This window comes from Ahaetulla prasina, chromosome 10, assembly GCF_028640845.1.
Source record: "Ahaetulla prasina isolate Xishuangbanna chromosome 10, ASM2864084v1, whole genome shotgun sequence".
NCBI lineage: Eukaryota > Metazoa > Chordata > Lepidosauria > Squamata > Colubridae > Ahaetulla > Ahaetulla prasina.
The window spans coordinates 19,024,890-19,038,117 of NC_080548.1; the positions used below are offsets into that span (position 1 = coordinate 19,024,890).

General features: G+C 42.1%; 1 protein-coding gene across 1 annotated transcript in view; it reads left to right on the forward strand.

Moving 5' to 3' along the window:
- The first annotated feature begins 517 nt into the window (after positions 1–517).
- PTPRU (protein tyrosine phosphatase receptor type U) overlaps positions 518–13,228 on the forward strand; it is a 168,735-nt gene continuing 156,024 nt past the window's right edge. Inside the window, exons 1-2 of the mRNA XM_058195155.1 lie at positions 518–567; positions 5,604–5,800. Coding sequence (XP_058051138.1) covers positions 563–567; positions 5,604–5,800 — 202 coding nt within the window. The 5' untranslated portion in view covers positions 518–562. The remainder of the gene's footprint in view (positions 568–5,603; positions 5,801–13,228) is intronic.

Here is a 13,228-nt window from a genome sequence, read left to right on the forward strand (position 1 = left end):
GCTTTTTTAAAATGTTTTTAAGAATCTTTATTGTTTTTAAATGAGAATTTTTGTACTGTTTTGCTGTTTTTATATTGCTTTTAATGGCTCGTGAGTGGCTCAGATTCATATATTTGAGATGGGTGGCTATATAAATTGATACAATGCATAAATCAATAAAGTTGAACACAGCAAATGCATTTCCAAAATTCATCTTCTGTCTGTTCACAAAAAATATGAAAAAGGCATAGATTTGGAGGCTTGGATTCAAGACGAGTAAATAGCCCTCACTTACCGCAGGTAAGCTGGGGTGCAATTTCAAACATCCCCAGGATTGGCTTAAGGTTCTTTTCATGATGTCCCCAGTTTTAGTTTCATTTGATGTTCATTTGATTGCTTGTTGATTTTAGGAGCAAAAATGTGTTCTGATTCTTTTTTCTTCCTCTCTCTTTCTCTTTCTTCCATCTACTCATTCAAGTCCCTGGAGGCATTGCTTCAGAATCCCTCACATTCACCCCTCTGGAGGACATGATTTTTCTGAAATGGGAAGAGCCGGTGGAACCCAATGGTCTCATAACGCAATATGAGGTATGCCGTAAGATCATTTTGGGGAAATGGATATTGTGCCTTATCTCGCTTATCCTTCTGCCAAAGTCAGAAAAAGAAGGTTCTTGCTAATGCATTAATTGACATTTTCTATGAGGGTGAACAATAGCCTGGAAGTATAAGTGAATTCTTGCATAGAGATGTCACATGCATATGCTATAACAATGATGATCTCAGGAGAGACACTCTGTTCTAAATGAAAGGTAAGAGAGAATGCCAGTTTTAATAGGATGCTACTACCTTGGGTGCATACACGTATCTTACATTCCAGTTAAGTAAAGTACAGACTGACCTTGGCTGATCTTATAAAACTAAATAAAGTTGGATGTGGTCACTACATGAATGGCCAATTGACAGAAAATCCCAGGGGAGTTAAAGAAGGATATTGGAGAAAGTCACTGGCAAAGTACTTCTGTATTATTGGCCAAGAAGACTACCTGGGCATGTTTATAAAGGCATCAGAAGTCAAGCTTGAATGGAATTTACATTTATAAAAAACTGCCTACATATCAGGGCACCAATTTAATTAAATATTTTATTTTGTGTTAATGGGTGGACAAGCAAACTATTGCATCCTTCTTTCTTTTTTTTCTTTTATCAAGCAGTCTTTCTGAAGAATTGTGAACCAATTTGGGATCAGAAGCAATGCTTCATAAATTTTCTTTTCACCAACTGTCATTACTCATTTGAGCCTCTTAAAACAACAACAACAACAACAACAAACATAACACGATCAAACCTCATATCCAAGCACCATGGATATTCAACATATCCAAGTAATGGCATCAACAGAGGGTTACCATACCAAATTGTACTCATTGAAGAAACATGCAAATCTTTAACCAATTTCAGTTCTACACGGGTAGCTGTATTTTGTTTTGTTTTAAAGAGAAAGTTAATACCTTTTCAAGTGCACAAAACAGCTTTGGGGAAAAAAAGTAAAACAGAAAAATTCAGTGGTGAAATCCAATTTTATTTTTATTACCGGTTCTGTGGGCGTGGCATGGTGTGGCTTGGTGGGCGTGGCAGGGGAAGGATACTGCAAAATCTCCATTCCCACCGCACTCCAAGGGGAATCATATTGCAAAATCACCATTCCCACCCCACTCTGGGGCCAGCCAGAACTGGTATGTGCCGGTTCTCCGAACTACTCAAAATTTCCTCTACCAGTTCTCCAGAACCTGTCAGAACCTGCTGGATTTCACCTCTGCAAAAGACCAACCCTAGTTGGCGACTGGGAGATTCTGGGGATTGGTATCCCAGCACATTGGGATAAGGGCTGCAGGTTGAGAGGTCCTTTGTTCCTCTCCCACCCCCCATCCCCCAGGAACTTCAGAAATAAATGAAAATTTGAATTTAGGAGCCCCCAAGCCTAGATTCTAAACAGAGTATTCAAATGGCTTTAGCTAAGTTCTTGGAAGAAGATCTGAGTTAAGCTGCGGTAAATGTAGGTGATTGGGCGGGGATCCTCTGCATGTGCAAAGGTATGTGGGAACGGCCTTGGGAAATGGAGAAATTGTCACAGTCAGGAGAATAGTCAGACAAGAGGCAGCTTAGTCTGCAGAAGGAATGGAGACATGGCAAATATCTCAGAAAGGACCCTCCTTGGTTTCTTGGGCTGTGGAGGAGAAATTTGCTTTCAGATTTGCAAGATTCTGTTAAAGTAACCTTATAATAAAGTAGAATTAACCCATCTTGCCATGCTTCCTGTCTGGGCTACTTCACGTGACTGACAACATGCTTTTTAAAGCTCTGCCCCAAATGGTTGCTTTTTACAAAAGATCTTTCTGGATCACCATAGGTTCATTTCCTCACTACCATTATGAGTAGCATTTTTCCCCAGCCTGATTCCTTTCCAAACAAGTTGATCTACATTTCTCAACAGGGGCTTTTAAAGGAGTCACACAAGCCATTTCACCGGGTTCCAAAGGTGGAAGTCCCACCAGCCCAGATCATCTTCAATACTTGAAGAAATCTAACTAAGTAAGATGTCCCATTCAAGGGCAGTAAAATTATAATGCCAAGTGCTGCTTCAAAATGTTGGGTTTCTTCACATACTCAGGTTGAATTGGTGGGCAAAAACTGAAGGGAACATGAGATGGAATCCAAATGGAAGGAGGCTCAATGAATATCCAGTTCCTAAGTTACTCAGAACTTGAAAAAGGCCTGGACTTCCGTATTTCCCATCTAGTTGCCACGCTCCTTGGGAATTCTGGTAGTTGTAGTTCCCATGTACCTGAAGGATATGAGGCTGGGCAGTCTTTGATGGTGGTGGTGGTGGGGAGCCAATTATGATGAGTCTTTCCTGAATGTTGAATTCCAGAAATGTCAGGTTCAAAAGATTTAGGTCTACATGTGAAGGTTCAATTAAATTGATTTATTGCTAAAATGCAGGGATGTGGTGGCTCAGTGGCTAAGACGCTGAGCTTGTCGATCGGAAGGTCGGCAGTTCAGTGGTTCGAATCCCTAGCGCTCTGTAACGGGGTGAGCTCCCGTTACTTGTCCCAGCTTCTGCCAACCTAGCAGTTCGAAAGCACGTAAAAAATGCAAGTAGAAAAACAGGGACCACCTTTGGCAGGAAGGTAAAAGCGTTCTGTGTGCCTTTGGCGTTGAGTCATGACAGCCACATGACCATGGAGACGTCTTCGGACAGCGCTGGCTCTTTGGCTTTGAAACGGAGATGAGCACCGCCCCCTAGAGTCAGGAACGACTAGCACATATATGCGAGGGGAACCTTTACCTTATTGCTAAAATAATAAATCCTATGCACAGGAATGATTTCAGCTAATAGTTGGCATTTGGTTAGAGTTAGGTAAGGGTTAATGGCACTTAAGGCGGGTTGGACATAATTCTCTTGTGGGCACATAGGAATTCTAGGCTGATCCCCCTTTTCATACCAGCTTCAGATTCTGCTGTTCCTTCTCCTAAAAGGGATCCTTTAAGGCAGGGGTCTCCAGCCTTGGCAACTTTAAGCCTGGTGGACTTCAACTCCCAGAATTCCCCAGCCAGTTTTGCTGGCTGGGGGATTCTGGGAGTTGAAATCCACCAGGCTTAAAGTTGCCAAGGTTGGAGACCCCTGCCTTAAGCAGTAATGCCAGGTAGGTGGGCAGAAAATGCCTTTCAGTTTCAAGGACTTGCACAATGATGGGTGTGGGCTTTGTCTGTCAGGCAAGCCGGCAATAATTGATTGGCTTTTCTGTTATTGGCTTTTCTGTTATTCTCCGCCTGGTGCCGAACGGAGAGGCATTTCTTTGCTTCATTATTGTCGTCAGATAGTTTTTGAATAGGCCTGTCTCTGCGTGTGTTTTGGCTTCTCCCAAACGCAGCCATGCAAAACCTCCCTTCCCTCATCCGGCTTTTTATCCCATGCCTTTGCCCTCTCTGGCATCAACAAAAATTATTGGAGCGCGGAAACTGCCGACTGAGAAAGCTTGATGCTTATCTGCACAGCTCTTCCCCGCCAGGCTGAAGGCTGCCTCTCGGAGAACTGACATAGGCTCTATTATAATTCAGGAAGCCTTTCTTCTTCTTCTTCTTCTTTTTTCTTTCTTTAATAGTCTTGAAGATTAAGGGCAACTTTATAGTTCTTTCCAAGTCTATTGTCTCGACGGCAGAATGCAAGCTGTTTTTCTGGCTGTATCCGAACGTTCTCTCCAACCCTTGCTGTGATGATCAGTTAGATTGGCCAAGAGCCACTCTGGGTCCTGTGCAGATTCTTGCCTTTGATGGAATATTCCCCTGTACCAAATAATACCCTGCCCATAGAAAAATCAGCATCAGGAAGAAGAATGCTAGGTTAATTTTGCCCTGGTCTTGCTCATTTTCTGTGTGCAAAGATTTAATTTTTTTTGATGGGCGGTTCATACTGTGTTGCAATATCTGGTCCTGCTTGAAGCGATGTCTGAAACAGTTTATATATGGGGGAGGCTATATATGAAGGGCCGGATAGCTCAGCCTGGTAAGGCCTGTTATTAAGAACACAGAAGCCTGCAATTACTGCAGGTTCAAGCCCGGCCCAAGGTTGACTCAGCCTTCCATCCTTTATAAGGTAGGTAAAATGAGGACCCAGATTGTTGGGGGGGCAATAAGTTGACTTTGTAAAAATATACAAATAGAATGAGACTATTGCCTTATACACTGTAAGCCGCCCTGAGTCTTCGGAGAAGGGCGGGGTATAAATGTAAACAAAAAACAAAAAAAACAAAAAAACAAAAAACAAAAATATAAATAGAATAGAATAGAATAGAATAGAATAGAATTGAATTGAATTGAATTGAATTGAATTGAATTATTTATTGGTCAAGTGTGATTGGGCACGCAAGGAATTTGTCTTTGGTATATACGCTCTCAGTGTACATAAAAGAAAAGATATATTTGTCAAGAATCATAAGGTACAACAATTAATGGTAATCATAGGGTACAAATAAGCAATCAAGTCCTATTAGAAAACGATCAATATAAATCGTAAGGATACAAGCAACAAAGTTACAGTCATACACTCATAAATGGGAGGAGATGGGTGATGGGAACGATGAGAAGATTAATAGTAGTGCAGACTTAGTAAATAGTTTGACAGCGTTGAGGGAATTATTTGTTTAGCAGAATGATGGCGTTCGGGAAAAAACTGTTCTTGTGTCTAGTTGTTCTGGTGTGCAGTGCTCTATAGCATCATTTTGAGGGTAAGAGTTGAAACAGTTTATGTCCAGGATGCAAGGGATCTGTAAATATTTTCCCAGCCCTCTTTTTGATTCGTGCAGTAGACAAGTCCTCAATGGAAGGCAAGTTGGTAGCCATTGTTTTTTTTGCAATTATCCTCTGAAGTCTGTGTCTGTCCTGTTGGGTTGCAGAACCAAACCAGGCAGTTATAGAGGTTCAGATGACAGACTCGAGAATTCCTCTGTAGAACTGGATCAGTAGCTCATTCAACAAACAAAAATTTCAACAAACAAACAAACAAATAAATCATGATCTCTGCGTTCTGATGATGTCTTAAAGCATATCCCTTTATCCTAGATCAGCTACCAGAGCATTGAATCCTTTGACCCAGCAGTCAATGTGCCTGGCCCACGACGCACCGTCTCCAAGCTCCGAAATGAAACTTATCATGTTTTCTCCAATCTCCATCCTGGGACAACCTATCTTTTTTCAGTAAGAGCACGAACCGGCAAGGGCTTTGGTCAAACTGCTCTGACTGAGATCACCACCAACATCTCAGGTAGGTTGGGAGAAGAGAAATGCATTCGTTTTCTGCGACATGTTGGTCTGGTTCAGAATTAAGGAGTGTTTGGGTGCCTGATTTCTCTACTTCCCAGATGGTTGCTTTGGATGATCCTTTATTTTCTCTTATAAATGGATGATGGTTTTCTGCTGAAAAACAAACCCGTTTTTGAGGTCAAGTCTTATTTTACTGTTTGACGCCAGCTTCTGAACTAGAGGAAATTAACTCCATCAGTTCTTCTTCCCCCTGCAGTTGCACTTGGATGAATTCATTTGCACTTTCTGCTTTGCTTCTCAATTGTTGCTGTTCTGGGTTTTTTTCCCCTCTCCCTCCTCTTCCTTGTATCCCCTTCCTTTTTATTCCTTGGAGTGAAGGACAGATCTTAAAATCGAGCTTGACTCCTGATGGCTTCATGAGTGCATCCATGTAGTCATGCATTGGGGTTCTTGCCAAAAGTGGCTTATCTTCCTCTGGTATTTTTTATTTTTCAATTTTCCGGTTTGATCTACAGCCCTTCAATTCTTTGATGCTCCTTCAACCAAACACTTGCCTGTCCTGAACTTGTTTAGCTTCTGGGCTCAGACCAGGTTGTTCAGATGCTATCACCTGTAGAATATTATTTCCTTCAGGGGTGAATTGCTCCCGGTTCAGACCGGATCACCCAATCCGGTAGTGATGGCAGCGGGTGGTTCGGAGAACCGGTAGCAACAATCTTGCCCCCCCCATGCCCAGCTGAGCCATGCGATCATCAGAGGTTTTTGTTTTTTTTTTACTTTTAAAAGCATTTTCTATTCGGCTGAAAAAATGCTTTTAAAAATAAAAAAAAGCCTCTGATGATTGCGCAGCTCAGCTGGGATTGTCAGAACCCTTTAAAAGCATTTTTTCTACAACCTCTTCAGTTGAAGAGGTTGTAAAAAATGCTTTTAAAAGGCTCTGACGATTCCAACTGAGTTGCCTGATCATCAGAGCCTTCGGTAGAAAAATGTTTTTAAAAGTTGAAGTTCACGTGTCTTAAAGTTGGCCATGGTTGGAAATATATTATGAGCATGTTACGTTGTGTGCAAAAAAGAAAAAAAAAGAAAAGAAAAAGGGAGCTACAGACGTGGTATACATTCCTTTCCTGTGTTTTGGCTTCTATAAGTCTTCATTTCGCTCAGGATCTCAATACTGAGCAGTTTCACTGTGAGTTCTTCTGACTGTTGTTAAATGTTAAATGTTTAGGCTCCAATCTTGAGCCCACTGAAATTCCACTCACTAAATCAGGGGTCTCCAACCTTGGTCCCTTTAAGACTTGTGGACTTCAATTCCCAGAGTCCCTCAGCCAGCAAAGCTGGCTGAGGAACTCTGAGAGTTGAAGTCCATAAGTCTTAAAGGGACCAAGATTGGAGACCCCTGCACTAAATGGTTCCATGTGGTCCTCTCAGATGCCCATCTAGGCCAACACCGAAAGCCTCTTCCTCATTATTACCGCTCTTAATACCTTTCGGAGTAACTAAAATAGTTTCAGATAGCTCTTCCTCTCTCAGATGCCATTTACACTTACCCTGATTGCAGTTAAACAATGCAATTCAGCAGTCAGGTGTGAAAGAGTGGGTTGAGAGATGGGAGAGATTCATTATCTCTTCTAGCTTGTTATTTTTTTCCCCCCTGTTCAGTTTTATCCCTGTCGGAATGAATTTTCACAGTGACACCAGCACATAGAAGACCCTTCTCTAGAAATAAAGAAGCAGGGGATGGGGTGAGGGGATAGAATAGAATTACAGAGTTGGAAGGGACCTTGGAGGTCTTCTAGTCCAACCCCCTGCTTAGGCAGGAAACCCTACATCATTTCAGATAAATGGTTATCCAACATCTTCTTGAAAACTTCCAGTGTTGGTGCATTCACAATTGTTCTAACTGTCAGGAAATTTCTCCTTAGTTCTAGGTTGCTTCTCTCCTTCCTTAGTTTCCACCCATTGCTTCTTGTCCTGCCTTCAGGTGCTTTGGAGAATAGCTTGACTCCCTCTTCTTTGTGGCAGCCCCTGAGATATTGAAAACTGTTATCATGTCACCCCTAGTCCTTCTTTTCCTTAAACTAGACATACCCAGTTCCTGCAACCGTTCTTCATATGGTTTAGCCTCCAGTCCCCTAATCATCTTTGTTGCTCTTCTCTGCACTCTTTATAGAATCTCAACATCCTTTTTACATCCTTTTTTTATATTGATTTTAATATCTATATTTTTACTTTTAATTAATTGGGCAGTAGAATAAGTTTTTTAATGATTGTTTTAATTTGTATATTGATGTTTTTATATGCCTGAGTCCTTTGGGAGATAGGCGTATATAAATTCAAACAATAAATAAATAAATAAATAAATAAATAAATACATCATAAACAGACTTAAAACTGTGCAGAAGACCACAATGGGTAGTGAACTTTCTTGAAGTGCTGCCACCCTGAAACTTTGTGAGAACCCCATAAACAGTAATTTATTAGTGAGGCAGGTGAAGGGCCTAGCACAGGTTTCAAGGTAGGAAAAAAAAAAGAAAAGGGAGCTACAGACGTGGTATACATTCCTTTCCTGTGTTTTGGCTTCTATAAGTCTTCATTTCGCTCAGGATCTCAATACTGAGCAGTTTCACTGTGAGTTCTTCTGACTGTTGTTAAATGTTAAATGTTTAGGCTCCAATCTTGAGCCCACTGAAATTCCACTCACTAAATCAGGGGTCTCCAACCTTGGTCCCTTTAAGACTTGTGGACTTCAACTTCCAGAGTCTCTGGGAGTTGAAGAACTCTGGGAGTTGAAGTCCACAAGTCTTAAAGGGACCAAGGTTGGAGACCCCTGCACTAAATGGTTCCATGTGGTCCTCTCAGATGCCCATCTAGGCCAACACCGAAAGCCTCTTCCTCATTATTACCGCTCTTAATACCTTTTGGAGTAACTAAAATAGTTTCAGATAGCTCTTCCTCTCTCAGATGCCATTTACACTTACCCTGATTGCAGTTAAACAATGCAATTCAGCAGTCAGGTGTGAAAGAGTGGGTTGAGAGATGGGAGAGATTCATTATCTCTTCTAGCTTGTTATTTTTTTCCCCCTTGTTCAGTTTTATCCCTGTCGGAATGAATTTTCACAGTGACACCAGCACATAGAAGACCCTTCTCTAGAAATAAAGAAGCAGGGGATGGGGTGAGGGGATAGAATAGAATTACAGAGTTGGAAGGGACCTTGGAGGTCTTCTAGTCCAACCCCCTGCTTAGGCAGGAAACCCTACATCATTTCAGATAAATGGTTATCCAACATCTTCTTGAAAACTTCCAGTGTTGGTGCATTCACAATTGTTCTAACTGTCAGGAAATTTCTCCTTAGTTCTAGGTTGCTTCTCTCCTTCCTTAGTTTCCACCCATTGCTTCTTGTCCTGCCTTCAGGTGCTTTGGAGAATAGCTTGACTCCCTCTTCTTTGTGGCAGCCCCTGAGATATTGAAAACTGTTATCATGTCACCCCTAGTCCTTCTTTTCCTTAAACTAGACATACCCAGTTCCTGCAACCGTTCTTCATATGGTTTAGCCTCCAGTCCCCTAATCATCTTTGTTGCTCTTCTCTGCACTCTTTCTAGAATCTCAACATCCTTTTTACATCCTTTTTTTATATTGATTTTAATATCTATATTTTTACTTTTAATTAATTGGGCAGTAGAATAAGTTTTTTAATGATTGTTTTAATTTGTATATTGATGTTTTTATATGCCTGTGAACCGCCCTGAGTCCTTTGGGAGATAGGGCGGTATATAAATTCAAACAATAAATAAATAAATAAATAAATAAATAAATACATCGTAAACAGACTTAAAACTGTGCAGAAGACCACAATGGGTAGTGAACTTTCTTGAAGTGCTGCCACCCTGAAACTTTGTGAGAACCCCATAAACAGTAATTTATTAGTGAGGCAGGTGAAGGGCCTAGCACAGGTTTCAAGGTAGGAAAAAAAAAAGAAAAGAAAATTTCTACATTTGTTAACATCACAGAAATATCTATGTATGTTTCACGTTGATACCTTTAGTATCAGGATCCTATGAAGTGTTAGTACTGCTTTATACTGCACTGTAAGATCACACTTGGAATACTGCAGCCAGTTTTGGTCACCACAATGCAAAAAAAAAAAGCAAGAGTGCAGAGAAGAGCAAAAAAGATGATTAAGAGGCTGTAGGCTAAAACTTATGAAAATGGTTACTGGACCTGGGTGTGTTAGCCTAACGAAGAGAAGAACTAGGGGTGACATGATAGCTGTCTTCCAATATTTGAGGGGATGTCAAAAAGACATCATCAAAGCACCTGAGGATAAAACAAGAAGTAATGGATGGAAACTTATCAAAGAGAAATCTAATCTACAACTAAGAAAAAACTTCCTGACAATGAGAACAGTTAATCAGTGGAATGGTTTTTTTTTTAATTTACATTTATATCCCGCCCTTCTCCGAAGACTCAGGGCGGCTTACAGTGTGTAAGGCAATAGTCTCATTCTATTTGTATATTTACAAAGTCAACTTATTGCCCCCCCAACAATCTGGGTCCTCATTTTACCTACCTTATAAAGGATGGAAGGCTGAGTCAACCTTGGGCCTGGTGGGACTTGAACCTGCAGTAATTGCAGGCTGCTGTGTTTTAATAACAGGCTTCTTACAGCCTGAGCCACCACGGCCCTTTGGGTTGCCTCCAGAAGTTGTGGGTGCTCCATCACTGGAGATTTTCAAGAAGAGCTTGGACAGCCGTTTGTCTGGAATGGTATGGGGTTTCCTTTTTCAGCAGGGGATTGGTCTATAACAGGGGTCTCCAACCTTGGCAACTTTAAGACTTGTGAACTTCAACTCCCAGAATTCCTCAGCCAGCTTTGCTGGCTGAGGAATTCTGGGAGTTGAAGTCCACAAGTCTTAAAGTTGCCAAGGTTGGAGACTCCTGGTCTATAAGACCTCCAAGGTCCCTTCCAACGTTGTTATTCTGTAATTCTGTAACAGAGCACGCAGAAGATCCGCTTCATTGCCCAAAAGATAATATCATACCAACAACATCCAACTAGAGAAAGACTAATTTACCAGCAAACTGATAATCTTGATTGTGCCAAAGGAAGCTTAGGATTCCAGATTCCTTCTCTTGAGTAAGGTCTCGCGCTATCAGCCATGTGGAATGTCTTGGGTTTCTTTGTTTTTTTACTCCTGTAATCTATTTTGGCTGGTGCAATAATCTGGAACCATATAATGCAACTAATCAGGGATTAAGGGTGTGCAGTTCACAATAAATCTGTTCCATTTTGCAGTCTCTGTGGACAGTGCAGCCTTTTGGTCTTCTGGGTAGTTGGTAGATTTTTGTTTTATTTGCAACTCTCCCTGTTCTACAACATTTTTGAGAGAGAGAGCAGTGGGGATTGGGGAAATGGCTATGATGGTGGGGGCGTGAGGGTGGAAAAACGCCGAATATTTTGGATAGCTGAATATATTCTCAGAATAGCATTTATTTTCCTCAATTCCCCCTTTTCCTAGGCAATGCTAAAAGCACATATTTTTATTCCAGGTAATACTTTCTCAAACATGTTTTTTTTTTTAAAGTCCCATTTTGTTCAGTGAAAGATGCATACTCCTGCGTTGCATTTAACATCAATCTCTGTGATACGGATGTGGTCCTTTTTGACAACTCTTTCAAATCTGCTCCCTCTGAAAACGGCAGCAAAGTTGTTTCATGTCTCTTGTCAAGCTTAGTGAGCTCCCCAGCCTCTCAGGCTCCACCAGATTCTCTAGCAATCTCGCAGAAGTGATACTCTGGATTTCACACTGCAGTGTCGAGCCGATGTTTCGGCATTCGAAGGCCTTGTGTTTTGCTTGAGCTGATGGGGTCACCCTTTATCCCACTGTGCAGATCTCCTGAAATATGCCTCTTTCTAAAATAGATTCTCCATGCGCCAAAACTCCTCCTGCTTTTTCCTAGATAACCTGCTGTCTGAATTCAAATGGAAAACAGTATGCCTTACAACCCTGTTGGATAATTTACTTGCATGACCATCCAAGAGCTGCCTTGTTTACCCTACAGACTCTTCAGTGCTGGAACACATTTCCGAACTCAGTGGAGCCGTTTTGATAGGATCTATGAGTTAGGGGGTGATCTGGGAGAGGAGAAACCAAACACTTTGGGTCTTGCTGCAAAGGGCCCAGGGGTGGGGCTGCTGGGGGTTTGCAAGGGTTCGGGAGAATCTCTAGCTAAGATTCTGTGCAGTTTGGAGAACCCCCCAAATCCCACTCCTGGCTGGCCCTGCCTGCCCTGCCCCTCCCAGGAGTCCCCACGCAGCCCATTTTGGATGCAGGTAAGTGCAGGGTGTGCGTGGAGGCTCGGGAAGGGCGAAAAACGGACCCACTGGAAGTTTGGGAAGGCTGGAAACGGGCCCATTTCTGGCCTCCAGAGAGCCTCTGGAGGCTGTTTTTGCCTTCCCAGAGGCTCGAGGAAAACCTCTGGAGCCTGGGGAGGGCAAAAACACTCCCCCACCATGGGGTAGGAGGCCGACTAGGCCATGCCTACCATGGCCATGCCCACCCAGCAACCGGGCAGAGAACCCCTTGCTAAAATTTTTGAAGCCCACCCGTGAAAGGGTCTTAGAGAAATGATGCTTTTTTTTAATTTGAATTTATATCCTGCCCTTCTCCGAAGACTCAGGGTGGCTTACATTGTGTAAGGCAATAGTCTTCATCCATTTGTATATTATATACAAAGTCAACTTTTATTGCCCTAACAATCTGGGTCCTCATTTTACCTACCTTATAAACGATGGAAGGCTGAGTCAACCTTGGACCTGGTGGGACTTGAACCTGCAGTAATTGCAAGCAGCTGCTGTTAATAACAGATTGCTTAGTCTGTTGAGCCACCAGAGGCCCCTTATCTGCATGGGTGGGAAATCTTGTCTTGAAGTGCCATAGGTAAGGTGGCTTTGCTGGGTGAAGGAAGTCTGTAGAGATTCTCAGTCATCCAGGTCATGGTTGTCCCAAAGGTGCTTTTTCAGGAGGCAACTGGACCTTCTTGTTTTTTCTTTTGAAGACGTTTCGCTTCTCATCCAAGAAGCTTCTTCAGCTCTGACTGGATGGTGGGGAATGGAAGGATTTATACTCCTTGCAGACAGTTAGTGCTTTTAGAGGGTCGTTGAAGCACTTGGAGGTTTATCTATGTCCCCAGGGTCACCTGAGTAGTACTTATTTTTTCTCTCTCTCTCTGGAACTCCATTCCTACTCCCACACCATTCAAAGGGTGTTCGTCCCAAAGTGTATAGCTAAAAGCCTGTAGAGATTCTCAGTCATCCAGGTCATGGTTGTCCCAAAGGTGCTTTTTCAGGAGGCAACTGGACTTTTTTGTTTTTTTCTTTGAAGAGGTTTCGCTTTTCATCCAAGAAGCTTCTTCAGCTCTGACAGGAT